Source organism: Aulonocara stuartgranti, assembly GCF_965226115.1.
Source record: "Aulonocara stuartgranti genome assembly, chromosome: 18".
Taxonomy (NCBI): Eukaryota; Metazoa; Chordata; class Actinopteri; order Cichliformes; family Cichlidae; genus Aulonocara; species Aulonocara stuartgranti.
This window is the reverse complement of record NC_138954.1, coordinates 30,217,203-30,237,073: the sequence shown is the minus strand read 5'-3', so window position 1 is coordinate 30,237,073 and position 19,871 is coordinate 30,217,203. Positions and strand designations below refer to the sequence as shown.

The following is a 19,871-nucleotide window of genomic DNA, read 5'->3' as shown; positions in this document are numbered from 1 at the left end:
TTTGGTCCCAGGATTTGTCTTTTTTGTTTTAGGATTTGTTGTGAATATATTTGAATTTGGGGGCCTGTCTGGGTTCAATTTACTCCAGTGATTGAAGTTTTGGATTTAATAATCTCATAGTGACTTTTGTTCCTTTTGAGTCTTTGCTTTCTGTCTTTACTACATTGGAGGGTTTTTCCTTTGAGTTTCTGTTTTGGGATCCTGTGTTTTTGGGTTATGTCGATTTTATTTTTGTCACAATGTGTTGTTTGGGGACAATTTTTCTGCAAAAACAAAACTTTTGATTTGGATCCGAAAATGCCTGAATTTTGTATAGTTTTTTCACAACTTTCTGGGGAATTAAGGCCTTTACGCTTGACGTTGTTTGATTTTGTTGACATATTAGAATCCCGATATACTGTAAGTCATGACACCTGTGATGGCCAAACCCATGGCCACACTCTAAAAGTTGGTAACTCTTATGTATGTATGAATGAAACTATATGTATTTTCAGAGCCAAGTAGTTACAGTATGAGGGATCCTGAGGAAGTTCTAGACCAGCATATTGAATAAGTCTTGTGTCTTTAAAGAGAGCATAGTGTAAATCAATCCAATCAATCAATCCCTTGTTAAAAAATGCTATCAGTAGAAAAAATATTACGCTTCCCATAGTAGAGTGCTAAGTTTATAAGCTAGCACTGCTACACACTGCACACTGGCACAAAACCTTGTGTGGCCTTCTTGCTGTTGTAGATCCATGACTGCTGAATGCACATTCACAACTTGATATTTCAGAACCGACTGGATTGTCAGATGCTACCAAGCTGTAAGCAAAAGACAGCTAATCAATACCCTGAGCTACTTTCACTTGATCTGTCATTCAATAAGACAATATGTCAGCTTTCTCAAATAGGCCATGTCTCACAGTAGAATCAAACTCTTTCAGACTTCACACTGTGCTTTCCCCAGTAGCAGATGTGGTGACAGCAAAGAGATGATGAACGATACAAGGACAAAAGCTGACAGATGTGATAAATACAACGTCGAATGGCTAATCAATCTCACGCGGGGAGAAGGAAACGAAGGAAAAACAGCAGCAGGGATCTCCTGGTGTGAGTCAGCAGAGGCAAAAGAGTTTGATTGGCAGTGTGTAAACGCATGTGTTTGTGGGCTGTTGGTTTTTTTTTTGCAGACTGCATGTCCGTGTGTGAGAGTGTGGGTGAAGCTTTTTCTCATGCCTGACCCTGTCTTTATGAACCAAACAGGAAGTTTGGGCACCCACACTGTTTCATAAAATACGTGGGTTTTTTAGTGCCTGGTAACAAACACTGGCATCGGCCCAAACGTAGTGAAAAATGGCACAATGCAAAAACAAGTTTGAAAGGAAGTGACAAATGACTGGCTTAAGGAATAACGAACCTTCACCGTGGTGCAGTCGGATGAAGAGGAGTGAGTGAGCAACTATTTGTTTGTCTTCACTTTCTTCGGACAGCTGACACGTCCTTCTCTTCTGCCTTTTTCTTTCACACCTTCTCATCAGAAGGCCATTACCATGCCCTAGATGATGTGGAAGTTTGTGTGTAGGTGTGTGTACACGACCTACGTGTGTGTGACCGTCCAAGTCTACGTGACCTACTTAGATCAGGAATGGATCTCGGGACGTTGTAGTAACTCACAGAAATCACTGAGTGAAAAACATGAACAATCCATTATCTTAGCCTGCTTTCAGCATTTTTAACAGCTATCTTTGGCTTCTTCACATTTCCTCTGTTCAGCTCCATGCAGAGTAAACATCCCCACTTTGGATGTTTACAGTTGAGTTGATATACACTTGTCATAGGCATGAATGTTATGGTAATTTGGGGGCTTTTAATGATTTCTTTGAAGACTTTTTTTAAGGATTTTTTTCTAATCCACACAGTGAAAATTATACATACAGCTTCAATATACTGTACACCAGTGGTCGCCAACCTTTTTTGCACCTCGGACCAGTTTATGTCCGACAATATTTTCACGGACCTTTAAGGTGTCATGGAGACCGGCCCACCAGGTATTATAGGAAAAGCCATAAAGCCTTTAAATGAAAACAAACGCTGTTGTGACAGTGATGTACACTATCTTGTTGGTATTTATCTATGATTTCTATACTTTTTACATCTGATGACCACTTTGGTTGTAAGATTCAGATAATTATTTATTAAAAGCTAGACATTTTAAATGAGAATAAGAAAGAAAAGTATTTCTTTGCCCCCCTTTCCCTGTTAATGCCCTACCTGGCCCCCTGGCATAACTTTACTAGACCCGCCCCTGCACAGTTACCAGCTGTCAGCTAAGTAAAAAAAGGATCCTGGTGTTATTTGTCTCTCAGAAACAGTTCATAACTTCCCTTCAACTCATTCACGTCACCTAAAAGGTAAACCTGTTTCTCCATCACCTGTTCAGCTCTGATGATTCAGTAAGGACATCTCCTGGTTTCATCTTCATGTTTCCCTTTCACCACATATCCAAACCGACATCATGACCAGCAGCTTTACAGCTGTGGCTCCAACAAACATCAGCTGATACTAGAAATTAATATTAAGCTTGTAGCTTCCCATTGCCAGTGTGTGAATATGTGTGTGAATGGGTGAATGACTGAATGTAGTGTAAAGCGCTTTGGGGTCCTTAGGGACTAAGTAAAGCGCTATAGAAATGCAGGCCATTTACCATTTACCATTTAAATGAATTCTAACAACAGCTTACTAAGCTTAAATGTGCTGCTGTTTTTTAGCGCAACATCAGCTGGTTTTGTCTTTCTGGCGCAAAGTGAACAATAAACAAAAGAGAAAAGCCGATCAGCCGATCATTGATCAGTTTCATGATTGACAAGAGAGGGAGGGGGAGGGAATGAGAGAAGAAGAGGCAGCTGACAGCGTAAAGACACAGAATAGCTTCAGCTTTGTGTCTTTTTTTTCATTCTAGCTGAAGTATGGGACAAATTGCATTCCTTTTCATCTCAATACTAGAGATGGACCGATCCGATATTACGTATCGGTATCGGTCCGATACTGACCTAAATGACTGGATCGGATATCGGAGAAAAATAAAAAATGTAATCCGATCCATTAAATATCACGAAAGCACCTCACAAAACTTGCAACACGCCGTAACTCACCTCAGAACGTTAGCATGTCGGAGCAGTATGCATCACGTGATAGAGCGGCTGTGGCATGCGGGACCTGTGGTCTGGATAGCATTTGGAGCTTCGCTAGCAACCTGGCATTTCATCTCCGACAAAGTTATCCCCGAGAGAAGTAAAGCAAGTGTGTAAGTCCATCTCTGAATGTTTGTAAAGCATTCCTGCGTTAAGCTTAACGAGCGACTGCCTCTCGCTCTCCGGCTGCTACTTCAATCGTGAAACTGCTTAAATGTTCAGCTGATCGGCTTTTCTGTCGCGAGTCCGTCTTTGTTTTTGGCCCACTTTGCACCAGAAAGAGGAAACCAGCGGCTGAACAACAGCAGCACGTTTAAGCTTGATAAGCTGTTGTTAGAATTTATTTAATATTACTTTCTACACCAGGATCTTTTTCTACGTAGCTGACGCTGGTAACTGTGCAGGGGCGGATCTACCAAAGTTTAGCCAGGGGGGCCGATAGGGCATTAACTGGGAAAAGGGGGCACAAAGACATACTTTTCTTTCTTATTCTCATTTAAAACGTCTAGCTTTTAATAAATAATTATCTGACACACAAAGTTTTAATTTGATGTAAAATGAATAGAAGTCAATTACTGTATATAGTGACTATTAAGTCTAATATATATACCCTAGTAAGCTATAGTACTTTTTCCTTTGGGAAGGTACCATCTGTGCAGTCTGCAATTTTGTTGAAGAAAGATGTTGAATCTATTTAATATTTCTTGAAAAATAATTGATTTCTGTGCATTTTTTTTCACACTGCATCAAATTAAGGTTGATTACGTCGATTAAGCATCATGAGGTGGAGCGTGAGGGGTGGTTCCCTATTTTTTATTTATTTATTTTTGTTGTTGCTGGGAGTTGGAACCCTATTAGTTAGGTTGCTTAATATTTACGCTAAGTACTCTTTAAAATACCAGAATAGGGAGGATGATGTAGGTTTAAGTTTATTAGATTGATCAGTATTGCTGAACTATGAAATATTTTTTTTGTATACAGGTATAACAGAATAGCTTTAGTGTAGTTGTTGTTTTAAACTTGAGTATGAACTTGCAGACTTGCAAAATGCAGCAAGATATTTTAAAAAACAGTTTTGTTGATTAAAAAACACTATATCGGATTCATATCGGTATCGGCAGATATCCAAATTTATGATATCGGTATCGGTATCGGACATAAAAAAGTGGTATCGTGCCATCTCTACTCAATACCATTTTCTTCTGTTTGTCTGTGATAAGATTGCTTTCAGAGCTATTGCCCAAGCAAGGGGGCGGGGTCTCCATCCAACCTCCTCGGCCGTAATTGGTCAAGCCCAGAGTTGATCATGACACATTAGCCAATCCCCACGTTTCATTGTTTATACCATTACAAAAAAACAAACAAAAAAACATCCGCCCATAAAATTGAAAACTCACCATCAGCCCACCGGGCAAATGGCCAATCCAGCTATGCCGGTGCCGAACAACTCACGGACCGGTACGTGGCCCAGAGGTTGGTTGCTGCTGCTGTACAAAGAATATATACATACAACCCAAATAATATTTGGTTAAATGTACCCTAAAACATTGCACCGTGACTAGACCCTTTGGCAGTCATCTAATTACATAACATAATTTTGACTGGATAGTTGACGACCCTTCTTCAGAATTGGTACAGTCTATTTGAATTGGTTGGTTTCCTTGTACAGACCCACATTTTAAGCAGAATCCACAAACTTTCAGTAGAGTTGAGTTTGGGGCTTTGGGAAGACCAAGCTTAATGTTAGCCTGCTTTCTTTTTATCTTTTAAGCATCGATTTGTGTAAACTTGTGTGAACTTCAGAATCTTCAGTTCTTCTTCTTAGATCATCACTGAGTCCCCTGAACTTTTCCATTGTTCTGGCTATTTGTTAATCGGCAAAGAAAAATTAACAGTTGTAGTTAATCATGATCACTAACGAGAAGTTAATAGGTCTTGGCCTTGTCAAGTTAAAAGACATTGAAGAACAGCGCCACTTATTAAAATATTTAAATGAGTGTATGTCTATATTTGAGGCTGTATGCATAATTTTGACCCTGCATGGATTAGAAATATCCCAACATGAATTCAAACGTGTAAATGGGCTGAGTCATAGTGCTTTTCTACTTAGCACTCTACTGCTTTATACATCTTGTTGTATGAACTTGCCATCAAGAGCATTATAACTAATAGAAAGGGTTTTTTTCCTTCAACTCTTCTGTTTCTTGTCTCATTCTTTAGGATCCCAACACTCCTGTGTTGATGCATATGCTGTATGTAACATAATGTACTATAAGCTGCAATAATGAGCATCGAATCTGAAATGCACCAAGTGTTTGTTTTGACAGTTCAAAGCAGATTAGATCTGAAGAATTAACTTTGTTTAGTGTAGTATTTACCCAGCTTTTGTTGCACGATTCCAAATAAATCCAGTGCTATTGGCCTTTTCAACAGTTGGGGAAACAATAAATCCAAACAAAGCCTCTATGTGTAGAACTTTGTGGCACCGTGCTTCCCTCAAGACATTTCATTTCTTACCTTAGTCAAAATTATGATATAGATATTCACGGGTCTGACCAGTTCTTTGAAACCTGCTTATTAAGGTATTATCACATTTATCTTTGGTTATGGGTTGGTTGATTACATACAGTGGCCCTGAAAGGTCAAATGCACTGCAAGTTTAAAAAAAGGGCAGTAAGTAGAAAAAGACTGCAAAATCTCACAAAAAAACCCCAACAAAAGCAAAACAAAACTCACAAACCACAAAGGAAGTGTTTTTGGAGAGACAATAACGCAGTAGCTACCAGTAAATGGCTAATAACATCTGTCACTTCTGCATCTGTTCTATCATGTCTCCCTAAAAAAAACTTGTTTTGTGAATATCTTGGTCCACTTTCATTGTATCTCTGTATCATTGTATATAACTCTGGTTATATTTTTTCTATTTCCATGTGTTTTATTCAAATTCATTGTCTTTTGCAGTATTTTTTTTCTTTACCACAAGCTCATGTATTAAAAGCCTGATAATTATAACACAACATTACATGACTTACTGTTATATATACAACTAAATCAGTACAATTTAAAATTAGCATACCTGAGTTAAGTGTATTCAAAAAAGGGATTGTAAATAAAAAATCATTAAAGTCTTTAGCCTTCATTAATGCATAACCAACACAAAACACAGTCCAGCTGTGTTGCCCAATCTTGACTGTACTGTAAAAAAATCTGCTGGATGCTTAGTCACACATAGAATTTCCAACAAAGCTGCTCAGACTTTGACAAAATGTGGGCGAATGATGCGTCCTACTGCATTAGGGTATTTTCAAAAATAATACTGAGCATCTGTAGCCCAAGGCTCTCTCCTAACAGATCAAAATGTGGTGACATATTTGTGACACATTAGCTCAGATGGGCATTCCATCATTTGTGTTTACTGTTTACCGTCAGCTTGTTTCGCCCCGAAAGGATGGGGAATTATCCTCACTACATTCTGGTGATCATATTTCATTAATTGTGACAGCCCTCCATTTACGTCGCACGCACACTCGCAAGAACGCTCACACGCACATTCACACACACGGACTTCTAACCTGTTCCTTGACTGAGGCGAGGATGGCGGAGGTGGTTTCAGACTCGGAGCCGTCTCCGTTGGAGGCATTGAGGACGGGGCTCAACATGGTAGCAGCGCTGGCAGTGTCAGACGCCACCTCAGGCACTGGCATACCTCCTGGAAAACAAGGGAACATGCAAGTCTTTTACTATTAGACACTGACATCCCAACATTTAGAGTGGGACATAATTTTTACACTCGTCATGCACACATGAGTGGAGGTTGGATGTGGAGCTGTGTAACAAATCCATTTGGAAAAAAATCTATTTGGTCACTGACAAAACCTGCTAAAAGACTACTGCTCCGCTCTTTATTTGCATTTTCTTTCTGACTTTTTCAGATTCAGGTCATAGGTAGCTAGAGCTTATTGTAGCATGCATTTAAAAAAGGGCAGTGACGCATCAAGGACAGGTGCACGGGAGCAAAACAAATGTAGGCCAGCGAGAAGAGGGAGCATACTCTACAGAGATAATGCAGAATCAAATTTTGTAGACACACATTTTTAAAAATTGTGTTCAGCGTCCTGCTTGGTTGTAGACAATTTTCAATCAATCTGGTGCTGTGTCTCCTGTACAGCACAGAATGCGTTCAGCTTGTCAAATTTACATAAATCTTCGCTAGCAGAAGACAGCAAACACAACAGTGTCAATGTCAAAGGATTATAAGGCGCATTAAGCAAAACAAAACAGTCAGGTAAGTCAAACTTTATTCAACTCAATCTTCTTGCTTCCTCTACTTCTGCACCATTGATTCTCTCGCAGCTGTTCTATTTCCATGTTCTGGACCTGAAAACAGGTTTTGATCTTTGGTTTCATTCTATAATACTGGACTTATTTTTCTAAGAAGGTTTGAACTTTGAGAGTGTTTAAACAAGAGAGAAAAGTGTAAAAATGTTCATGCCTGTCTGAGAAAAGTGTATAAAGTGTGGAGTGATGGGTTTTACAGCCTTAAAACATCTATAATAATAAAAAATAAAGTTGGCTACTTCGCAGATTTCACCTATCGCGGGTTATTTTTAGAACGTAACACCCGCAATAAACGAGGGACCACTGTAGTCAAATTTACTTACGGTATAATTATTTCTTTGTTTCCTTTAAAAATCTGATTTGTTACCTTTTTATTATAGCATACCTACCATTTATATTGTATATATTTACACTGTAATTTCAAAGAAAATGCATAAAACTTCCACTTATTTAGAGGGGAGTTTTATCCTTAGTCACAGGTCGTGCTATAATGTGTTGCTAAGAGTGCTACAATATTTTGTTCCTCACAAAATAAAAAGAAGATATAGATTTAGTAACAATGAAGCAGATCGAACATAACACGTCTACTGTAGAGCTAATCTGCACAGGTAACGGTTCATAATATGCATCCATCCATGTTCTGCCTCTTATCTGGGTCGCAGGTTCAACAGTCTAAGCAGAGGTGAGACTTCCTAACCAGCTCCTCCAGCTTTTCTTGGGGTTACACTGAGGTTTTCCCATGTCTTCGGTCTTCCCCAGGGCCAGAACACCTCACCTAAGAGGTGTCAGATGCCTGAGTCACCTCACCTACTGCTTTTGATGTGGATGTGCACCATTCTGAGCCTCTGCTGTATGAACAAGAGAGCCCAGCTACCTTTCAGAGCAAGCTCATTTCCAGTGCATGTATCCACATATTGTTTCCGATGCTACACACAGCTCATGGTCCTTGCTGAGAGCAGGAATGTAGACTTAACAGTAAATTAGCAGCTTCACTTTCATCCTTTATTTTAACCATCCATCCATCCATTCGCTTCCGCTTATCCTTTTCAGGGTCGCGGGGGGCGCTGGAGCCTATCCCAGCTGTCATAGGGCGAGAGGCAGGGTACACCCTGGACAGGTCGCCAGTCTGTCGCAGGGCTAACACACAAGGACAGACAAGCATTCACACTCATTCGCACATTCACACCTAGTGACAATTTGGATTATCCAATTAACCTATCCCCACAAGCTGTCTTTGGACGTTGGGAGGAAGCCCGGTGGCACGGTGGTTAGCACTGTTGCCACACAGCAAGAAGGTCCTGAGTTCAATTCCAACATCAGGCCGGGGTCTTTCTGTGTGGAGTTTGCATGTTCTCCCCGTGTTTGCGTGGGTTCCCTGCGGGTACTCCGGCTTCCTCCCACCGTCCAAAGACATGCAGCTTTGTGGGGATAGGTTTATTTTAACCATTTGTAGTTATTTTACTGTTAAGAAAAAAGCTGTAAAGTTGCGTCTGGTATTTAAAAAAGTTTGTAACTGCCTCTTAGATAAGGTCTGAACACATATTTGGGCGGCTATTTTGGTATCACAAGTCTAACTTCCAGAGTTCCAGCATCAGAGGGACTGGCACACACACACACACACACACACACACACACACAAACACACTCAAATTCCATGCTTGATGCCATGTGTCATCCTGTATTTGACCAAGCGTAGGAGGACACGGGCTTCACATGTGCCATGTAATCCTGATGCAGCACAGAGCTGGTGTAACGGCTGCATCAGCCAGATTTATACACTGGGGAAAGGATTGGAATGAGGAATGCGCACACACAGACACACACACAGATGCGCACACACACACACACACACACACACACACACACACACGTGCACACACGTAAAACTGTGCTGCTGGCATGAGGCAGCACAAGCCTAATGCCGAGGTAAGAAAAGTGGAGCCTGTGAGCGGAGAGGAGGGGGGGTGAAGGGAAAAATGAATGAGAGTGAGGATGACAGCCCAGAGAAGACAGCAGAGAGATGGAGGCGAGGTGAGGAGAAAAGAGGAGGAGGTTGATGGGATATGAAGAAAAGACATGATAAGAGGAGAAAACTATTCTTGCATGCTGCTAGGCAACAATCTCTGGTCACTGAAGGCTGCTAATATGGCTGACCTGGCTTTACGTGTCTTCCATTTTGGAGTGTTTCTTTTGCTCTCCGTTTCCCAAATCACTGTTTGTAAACCAAAACCTTTCACTTCCACCCACTTTGCTGCTTACGCGTAATCTCTCTCGCTCCTTCTTTCCTCCTCGTGCCTCCCCACTATTGTGTTCTCCTCCCTCACTTCTCTTCACTTGACCTGTTTCAGTGCGTGCTCATCTTTTTCAGCACATTTCTGCTTTATTAGGCAGCACCCAGAGGAGGGTGACAGAAGGAGGATGACCCACAAGGTTGTGGGTTGAATTTGAACCTGCAATGCTACAATGCACCTGAGCTCTCTCAGCCTCACCTTCTCCGAGGATGCACTGTACCTCATAAACATGCTGCTTATCTGGCTCTGTGACACCGTTACATGCTTCACATTCTTCCTGTCAGCTCAATTTTCTGAAATCTGTACTCTCTGCGTCTGCCGGCACAACTGTAAAGCATGAGCTGTACTGTCCATTTAAAAGGAAACTCAACCCTGCCTATTCTGCTTCTCTTACCACTCTTTGCTCTTTCAGTAGTCATCATCACAGAGTGTCATCCCTCCACTTTTCATGATTTGTCTCATCCCCTCTGGAAATCTCGCTCCTGTGTTCTATGTTTTTGTTTCTGTAAGCAGAGTTGGGTCCTGGTTCATGGCAGCTGTCGCTGAGGCCTTCTCAGTCAGATGAATGTTTGCTTCCATCTTTAAGCTTTCAAGAAGAAACCTGTAACATTTGCTAGACAGCAGCCCCTGTGGCCACCATGTTACGCTGGCCCTGGGAGGCCAAACGGACTGCAACTTAAGAAAACACCAGCAATAAGAAAAATGCTGCAAAAGCACCCAAAACACAACGGAAATAGGAAAAAAGAAAACAGAAATAGAAAAAACGAAAACTGAAATGTGAAAAAACAGATTTCCAAAGCACAAGGGAAGTGTTTCTGGGGAGACAATAACCCGACGGACCACTTGCAGGAACCAAAATATGCTAAGAATTGCGCTGGGAGACACTTAAAAGAAGTGGAGGATGTATCGGTTTTGCGAGGAAAGAAAAGATGAGAGGTAAGTGTGTTAGCCTAACTATTAGCCTAAAAATCCGTCATCAGTATTATATGAATCATGAGATTACAACACGCTTACCTAGCATATTTTGGTTCCTGCAAGTGGTCCGTCGGGTTATTGTCTCCCCAGAAACACTTCCCTTGTGCTTTGGAAATCTGTTCTTTCCTATTTCTCTTTTCATTTTTCCTATTTGTGTTTTGTTTTGTCCTATTTCCATTGTGTTTTGTGTGCTTTTGCAGCATTTTTCTTATTGCTGGTGTTTTCTTAAATTGATGTCCATTTGGCCTCTCAGGGCCACCGTACCATGTTGGTGAAAAATGAAGCCAATGAGGAAAGCTTGCAATGGCTGGTGCTGCTTAGAGAATAAAAGCAGGTGCATAGTGAGGACGTTATACTGTGAGATGGTGCAAAGTTTTTATGTATACAACAGTATACAACAAACAAAGAAAATAAAACATAAAAATGATTTTAAGTTAAATAAGACCAAGATTGTATAAGAGAGTAGTGCAAATTGCTTTAATAAATAATATGTGTACTATAAAAAAAGCAACTGCAAGAAAGCACAATACCGAAATATTTGTGTGAAATCTGGTGCCTGACAAGTGTTGTTCACCTGTCACAGAAGGAAGAGTTACTGTACACTTGAGATGGGTTGAGTATGATGGAGAGCACTTTGTTCAGTGACAAACCAATGAGTGACATCTGTTTCTTACAGTCTATGGTGGACATATTTTTTTGCCACACCGAGTACCACATTGTGCCTAAACACAGATTATTAACACAGCGAATTTCCTTGTGGGGACAATAAAGCCTGACCCTTGAGTTTAGAAAACTGTTTTGTAAAAATCTCCGCACTGAATAAAATGATATACAATTCTTAAAATATGACGGAGATGAAACTAGGCCAGCGAATAAAAAAGAAAAAAGGCAGAAAAGAAATTAGAACTCCTTTTGGAAGTATCAGAACACAAGAATAAGATCCTGCAGTTTCAGTGACTTGGTAGTTCAACAGAGAAGACAGATAATTCAAGTCACTTCAGTAGTTGTCTTTGATCCACCATCCACTGTATGCCACGCTGAGTCACGCATGCAGTGCATACTTGGGAAATAGGCCTTTTTTCACACCAGCAGCATGACTGGTACAAATGAACATTTTAACAGTGAGGCAATGTTCGCTTAACAGAGCCTTTTTAACTACTGGGAATTTCTAGATCTGAGCAATGACCTGCAGCTGTTCTTCATACCGCATTATGACTTTACCGCATATGCCTGTTTATGAGTTGTATCCCATTACTACCGCTGTTAAGCCCATTCATCCATTAGCCTACCTAATCTATTTGCTTAGTCTTGATTGCACAGCCATGATGTACTCATCATGTTTGCACATCTCTTACATCATCACCCCACATCTCTGCTTTTTATCGTTGTCTTGCTTAGTGCACATTTCTGTTTTCTCCATAGGGAATACTTCTGAAATGATTTATGCAGGGCTTACAAAATGAGTTGAAGTCTGGTTGGGTATTTTTTCTATTAAAAACTAAGAGTGTTTGAAAATAAATTTGGGAAATATGGTACTGTGGAAAAAACTCTTGAGCCACACCTCATTTCTTTTTATGTTGCTAGGAAAATGGGAAATAGGTCCAGTGATTTATTGAAATGTGCAAACATAAATCAAAATACAGAGTTTCTACAATTCTAAAAAGCTTGAGTCATTATTTGCTACAACTACCATTTATTCTTCATCACAAACTAAACTTTTGCAGGTAGCTTTTTTGTCATTTCAGGAACTTCAGGAATAGTTCTCAATACTTCTTGAAGGACATTCAAAGCTCTTATTTGGAGGTTTTTTTCCTTTTGTAAGGTTCTTTGTAAAGATGACTCCTCACTGCTTCAATAAGTTAGAGATCCGGGCTTTGGGGACGCCAATCCGTGACTGATGGTGTTCCAGTGTTCGCTTTTTCAATCCAGGTACACAGCAAAATCTCCAGTGTTAATTCAACTCCTATAGTGTTAAAGTTAACACTTTTCCAGTGTTTATATAATTCTCACTGGTTTAGAGTTAAAGTAACACTTTGCAAAGTGTTATTATTTTAACTCCATTGTAGTGTTAAAAATATAACACCCATAGTGTTAAAATTTCACTCTGTATGGTGTGAAGTGTCTTCACTCAGAGTGTAACTACCTAACATTTATAGTGTTGTTTTAGGACACTGATAAGTGTTCACTTTTACACTGGCTTGGGTTAACTCTTTTCACTGAGGGTGTTACTACACAACAACTATGGTGTTATTTATGACACTTTTAAGTGTTTATTTTCACACTGGATTGTGTTGACTGTTTTCACTTAGAGTGTTATTCTGTAACTTTTACAGTGTTATTTTGGCACTTTAAAGTGACATATATGAGCTTTTAAATACTAGTCTGTATTAATTGTCTGAATACAAAAATGCATTAAAGTGCAATTACTGTATGACTACTGTGTTACATTCAGTGAAAGTCCTTGTTAAGTCCCTTTACAGGATAAAAGGAGAAAACATAAAATTGGTCACATAAGCATTTTAATAAATATTAAATTCCAAGCACCATACAGCATACGTTCACAACAAAAATAATGGCACAATGTACAGACCATCATCATCACCATAAGCACTTTGCAAATCAAAGGGCTTGTATATTTCAATACAGTCTGCTTTAACAACATCTTTTTCATCCGTTTCAAACACTTTATAAGCATGGCAATGTTCACTGAAATTTTCAACCACAAGCTTCTGAACTATGAAGTAGGTGTGACTATTGACCAAAACTATTGTTTTTATTCTGCAAAACACCGGCATCTCATGTTCAGAACCACAACAAATGACCAATCCTGTTCTGTACTCAGTCCCATTAATGTTAACCCAATTAGCAGCGAAAGCCTCTTCTGCAACAGCAGGCAAGCCTAGGGAGATCATTTCACTATTTTCCTCACTATCAACATCAAATGATTTCAAGGGCCCATACTCAACATGGCTTAAAGGACATGTCTCCCACTTGTATGCTATGGATGTTTGATGTTTTTTGGCAAGTGACACTGTGATGTTCTTAAAGTTCTTAAGGGTGTCTTTGAACACCCTATGTTTAGCCTCACCTCTCATGCTCCATACATGCAATAATGGCCCAATTTTTCTGATGCAAGTTGGGTAGTGCAACATAAAGTGGTGTTTGGGAATCATGTTCCTACCTGGATACAACAATTTGAACAAGTCATTAAATTTGGTGCTTGGATAAAAACTGTGACCTAGTCGCAAATGACTTATCAAAGCCTGACTGGTGCTATGCAGAGTTTGACAGATAAAACATTTAAACATGGTTCTCATTCAACATTTTGGCACGCAACTCACGAACACGTGGTGACTCATCTGTTGAGGTGGCATCAATGTTGAATATGGTGGTCTGCACAAAACTGTAGAGATGAACCAGTGACTCGTCGTAAGATAAGTTGAACACGTAGTGGGATTTGAAAAGTTCATCAAAAGCACTGAGTGAGCTGGTGGCTTGGCAGGGGATGAGCTGTTTGTCCACTGCGATGTAGAAGGTGTCAATGCTGTTCTGGGTTCGACCAACAGCGAGGATGTATGGTTGTTTACCATCTCTTGCTTGCAAGTGTTCATCAATGCTGCAGCATGACTAAAAACAAATGAGATATTGACATATAGGCCTAGCTTATACTTGCTGAGTATGAACCATTCATTCAGTTTGACATTATGTGCCTTGCTAACTTATTACAAAATACTAAGACACATACTTCATGGAGAGGAAAACTAAAAAGTGCAAAAACTGAAAAAGTGTTTTGTAGGATTTTAAAAAGTGAGACAACATATTTACCTTGTGAAAGTGCACCATTTTGTGTGCTGCATCAGTTGGACTTATTTTGGTTCTCCTCTTTCGTCCAGCTGTGGGTGGCAAAAGTTGAAGGAGTAGCAGCAGAGAGGCCATGTCACTGTCCCAGTCTGTGTATGGTTGAATTTATAAAACAATTTCAAAATGACAGGTAAAAATAAATATTATTAAAATCAAACAAGCATGGTGCGACGCCTACCATTTACATCACTCTCTGTTGGTTTCTCAGCAGCTTTTATCAAACGACACAGGTCAGTTGACTGAGTCAGCTGTTTGGCTTCTTTAATAACCTTTGGCTTGAATGACATGTCCCACTTCTCAAGCAACTTGGTGGCTGTTTCAGCACCAAACAGCAGCAGGAAGTCTTGATTGACCTGTTCATCATACACACAGGACATAAAGACAGTGCTCAACATTGTTTACATTGCAATGTGATTTTGACCAATATGGGATATAGCCTGACTGGGATGACCAATGATCACATCTTTTACTGTTGCCATCCACATCAGCAAAACAAAAAAAAAAGGATTAACAGTTGAAAATATCAAGTGATTTGACTTACTAGTCCTTTGACATCCAAAAAGCGTGGAAATGTTTTGAAGACATCTGCAGTTCTTTGTGGATCATGCACCAGATCCTGGCGATGTTGGAACGTCATTTTCATCTTCTGAAATACACTTGCTTCATCAGGAGAGTGAACAAGAAATGAGATGGCCTCCTTGCAGGCATCTCCATCAAGTTGCTGAGGCAATGTGGTTGCTAATCTTCTGCGCTTAGGCCCTTGTTCTTGATGCACTGGGACTTCCTTCACTGGCCGTTTGGTTGTAGACCTGGACATGGTTTTGAGGCGCCACGCTATATATCCAGTGCCTTTCACTCCGTCGTAGAAATGCTCCTGTCACATTTAAACATAGATGAAAAATAAACATCAAATGCGATCTTACAGACTTTGCAGATTCAGCAAAAAGAAACCCAAGGACTATTATCATGTAACAGGTGCAATACATGTTAAACAACATCCACAATTTCAATACAGTTTTATGACAATAGTTATTACGAAAGAGGAATTAAGATTTTTCTTTTAAATCATTTAGCTGATGTAATTATTCCATGATGAAAACTAAATAATGTGCTGTTTTACAATCACTGCATGACTTACATAGCCGTTTGGAGAAAATGGATCCTTCAATGAGGGAAAGAGTGTAATTATTCCAAGGGCATATTTCTCCTTTTGCTTACGGGAGGGAATTCTGCTATAGAGGAAATACAATTGACAATGTTAAATCAGAAGTATGTGTCTTTACTGCAGTATACATTACAAGAATATTCCATATGGCCCATCTTTACTTTTTTATTAGGTACTATTACTCTTACCCATGTCTCTCAGTCATATCACTTGCCAATATGTTAACAAGCTGCCGCCGGGTGCGGTGGCTCAGTGAATTTTCGGCATTGTATTCTTCAAGAATTTCCTCTCCACCAGGTTTCCTAGTCAAGGCATTTTTAACCATCTGCTCATATAAAAGGGAAAATAATAACAATAAAAACTTGTTTGTCAGTAAAGGTGAAAGTTTAGAGGAATGTCAACAAACCTGTGAAAGACATATCTAGCAAGAAGCACTAACTTCTACTAACATTTTTTCATACAGGGCAAGTTGGGAACCACCATGTTTTGAATTTCAATTTGTATAACAATCTACAGTATAAATGGTGTCAACTCAAAAATACAAAAGACATTTTCTGTTCTCAATTACCTCTTTTGCAGCCTCTGACACAGAAACATTTGGTGCAGAACTGTCTTTGCTGGATCTACTGCGGCCTGCAGGAATGCCCTTTTCCCTGAGGTCACTGTCACTTGATGAAAGTGATATAGTGTCCGTGAGGGAAGATAATGTATCCGAGGAGGATGGTGTGGAATGAGCTAAAGGACAAAAATCTTTGGGAGAGATGATTTGGTTAACTTTCTTTAGGCTACTCCACAATGCCATTAATAACACAATTTCAATGTTCATGTTCAGACAACATTCTATACAAATATGACCCAGCCCTGTCCACTGTCATGTATATTGCATGAAGACAGGTCAATGTCATCTGCATCAAGAGCAAAAGAACTTGGCTCTACATTGAGTGGGCTATACTCTGAAAATTTAAGTTATGATAACATTTACCTTCATCTGAAATCTTTTCACGTATTGTCAGGCATAGGTCTGGTTGGGCCTCCAGTAACTCCAGAAAAATGTCTTCTTCGACAGCTGTGTCAGTTTCATCGAAAATATCAAGGTCAGCAGCATCCGGAAGTCCAAACTTGGTTTTGGCTTTACAAAAAGATAAGCATAATGTCACCTAAAATGCCTGAAAAACTTTTTTAAAAACTAATTTTGACTTTTTTATTTAGCTAATATTTATTAACAGCTGTTTTACCTGTCTTTAAAATGGTTAAATTAGACAAGTCTGCAGCAACAATATAGGCCTAGGCCTACTGCTCTGTACTGTTTTTAATGTCACACATTAAAATAAAATGTGTTAACATTTAATTCGTTTTTTAAATAGATGAGATGCAAACATGATGAACTGATACATGTGCAACAAATTTTGTTCTGCCAGGTTATCTTACCTTCACTGATGAATTCTAGATAAGTGAATCCTGCGTGCAATTTAATGTACTTCTTTACATTGAGGTATTTCACTTTCAGCAACATGTCTTACAACAGCACCTGGTGGAGAGAAGGGGGCACAGAATATTTTTTACCATATATTTAAACCATAGCTTAAGTGGCAACAAATCCGGACAACTTTAAGAAAATATTAGGCTATACATTGTGTGATGATCTGTGAAGGGGTGACAGACCACTTCAACCTCAGGAACATAATTTGGCTTCCCCCTGCGCACTAAAATAGCTGAACTTGGGTACACAGAAATAGCATCCAATGAATTATCCACCCATCCACATGTTTATAAGACGACAACGGCGATCTTCTCGTCTGCACGCAGGCTAGATACTTAGTTCTGCTATGTTGCGAGTAAATCGCTGTAGCCTACTTGGGGAAAAGCATCTCTGTTTAAACCATGTCAGGATGATAATCCACATAAAATTTCCTGTTGAACGCACACCTGCCTTCATCACGCTTTCACTTATGACAACAAATATCCCTTATACTGTAAATTAATGAGTGCAAGTCTTACATTTATATCGGGAGTTTCTGACACATGCACAGCCGTCTGGCTAGTTGCTACTTTGTGGTGGTTGTTTTGTGACACGACATGCTAGGATTATCAGTGGAGGCGACGTCAACGACCCTCAGTCGTTATACCGCTTTGTCTTAAACACTGGATGGTAGCCTATTTCACTAAAACTGTAGAAAAGGGGAAAATGTTCCCTTAGATTAGGCCTACTACAACATAGGGCTGCTCGATTATGGCAAAAATGATAATCACGATTATTTTCACTGAAATTGAGATCTCGATTATTTGACGATATTTATTTAACAATAACAATGTATTGAATAATGACTTTAAAGATTGTCAAAAAATAATATAAAATAGTGTGCAAATACTGATAACAGTGCAAATGTTTGCAATATAAAAAATAAATGAAAAATGTAAACATCTATGTTTAGTGAACGTTGCAGTGTTGCTCTGTGGTGCAGCTACAACACTGTAGCAAAGTTTACACACTATGTCTACTTGATCCACGTCTGACTCCGCGAACCCATAATGTTTCCACACCACTGAAGTTTTTTTTACCTCTCTTTTCAACCAACGGCAGTCACTCTCCTCTCCAAATAACTTCTGCTTAGCTTTCCGAGCTTCCCTCGCGTCCTCTTAATTGTTGTGACACGTGTTCGAAATGCAGAGAGGTGCGCTCGATTTGCCACACGGAGCAGCGCGAGAGTAAAGCACGAGGGAGGGGCTAATAATCGGCTCAGTCATTTTTAATGATCGTTGAAAGCCCAGATCGTAATCGTGATTAAAATTCGATTAATTGAGCAGCCCTACTACAACATGTATGATATATCCTAACCGTTAGCAAGCAATCCATGCACAAACGCAGCGCGCCTTGCTTGGTCACTAACATCTAACAGAATTCCATAACCCCCTGCCACTTCAAAGATTTGTAGGCTAGGCTACTGCTAAACTCGCTGGTAGCACGTGTAATTAGCCTATCTTGACGCTTTCCAAAACTTGACTTGAACGTCTCCATGTGATTGTTTAGTTCACTTTTAAATAGGATATTTCTGAGGCGAATGTTCCTTCCCTTAAAAGCAGTGGGCTAAACGCATTTGTCTTAGCTGCCAGCTAGGCTACCACAAATTCAAATTTTAACATTACATTTAACATATCCAGAGGATAGCTAACTCCTCCCTCGTTTCATTTAATAAGCATTGAACACTGGAAAGCATTTCTCTTATGACATTAGAACTAACTAGAATTGAGAATTATATTAAGCACGCATTTATTTTCGCTGCAATATTAACTTGTTATAGAGGATAGTTTAGCTACCTAAGCTAACGAATCCCATCTCTTACCGCAGATGAATACACTCCACATTAGGAAAATATTGCATGCTTCTGATAAATAATGTTATAGGCTAGTTAGTTACAATATTTAATAATGATAAAATAACATAGGTCTTGTTGTATAGTTCTTACCTGAACAACCTCCTCGATCTTGACAGCAAACTTCTGGCGGACTCCTCATGCCCATGAGCGCGAAAAACCCGGATGTGGAAATCAACTCCAAATGAGTGTTATAGTATTGACTCTTTGAAATAACTCCGGCTACAGAGCTTTTTCAGCACCGTTAGTGTTACTGTAACTCTCAAACCAACACTTTTCAACTCGAAATTTTTAACACCAGTAATTTTAACTCACATCAACACTTCGGATTTTGCTGTGTATGCATTGGTACTGCATGGGGGATCAAAATCTGACAATAATTTTATGTGTTTATAATTCCATTAATTTTAACACCATCCTCTACACCAGTGGCTGAAATGTTGCCCCAAACTATGACGGACCCTGTTTGCAGGCATATGAAGCAAAACCACCATCTTAAGTGTGTCAGAATTCCTCCATAGATTCAGGACCTGTATGACAGACAAGCTGTTTAAAAAGCCACAGAAGTCCTACAGACTTTGGTGATTCCAGATTTTTTATGTACTACCACTAATTTATGCAATGAAGCACTTACCGTATGGACTGAAACTATATTACCAGAAACTAGGATGGTGACAAACATTGTGCGTTCTAGATG

General features: G+C 39.6%; 2 protein-coding genes across 7 annotated transcripts in view; both read right to left on the bottom strand.

The window, feature by feature from the left end:
* Positions 1–10,258, bottom strand: part of ctnnd2b (catenin (cadherin-associated protein), delta 2b) — a 191,990-nt gene extending 181,732 nt beyond the window's left edge. For all 4 annotated transcript variants that reach the window (XM_082512621.1, XM_082512623.1, XM_082512622.1 and 1 more), the window contains exons 1-2: positions 10,197–10,258; positions 6,746–6,882 (exon numbers count right to left, since the gene is read on the bottom strand). In XM_082512621.1, the coding sequence (XP_082368747.1) occupies positions 6,746–6,882; positions 10,197–10,224 (165 nt within the window). In that variant the 5' untranslated portion in view covers positions 10,225–10,258. The remainder of the gene's footprint in view (positions 1–6,745; positions 6,883–10,196) is intronic.
* A 2,472-nt stretch (positions 10,259–12,730) lies between these two features.
* Positions 12,731–19,511, bottom strand: LOC309693431 (uncharacterized protein). Of its 3 annotated transcripts, none has more exons than XM_082512620.1 (10): positions 19,268–19,511; positions 17,232–17,331; positions 16,786–16,932; positions 16,372–16,553; positions 15,992–16,128; positions 15,777–15,867; positions 15,180–15,512; positions 14,817–14,991; positions 14,603–14,727; positions 12,731–14,404 (listed from the first exon to the last, which is right to left on the bottom strand). In XM_082512620.1, the coding sequence occupies exons 2-10, from the start codon at positions 17,314–17,316 to the stop codon at positions 14,078–14,080; spliced, it is 1,602 nt and encodes a 533-aa protein (XP_082368746.1). In that variant the 5' UTR covers positions 17,317–17,331; positions 19,268–19,511; the 3' UTR covers positions 12,731–14,077. The 3 variants fall into 3 exon arrangements, with proteins under 3 accessions (XP_082368746.1, XP_082368745.1, XP_082368744.1); XM_082512619.1 differs by lacking the exon at positions 19,268–19,511 and adding an exon at positions 18,363–18,863 and having other exon boundaries at positions 15,777–15,870; XM_082512618.1 differs by having other exon boundaries at positions 12,732–14,404; positions 15,777–15,870.
* Between the last annotated feature and the right edge of the window lie 360 nt (positions 19,512–19,871).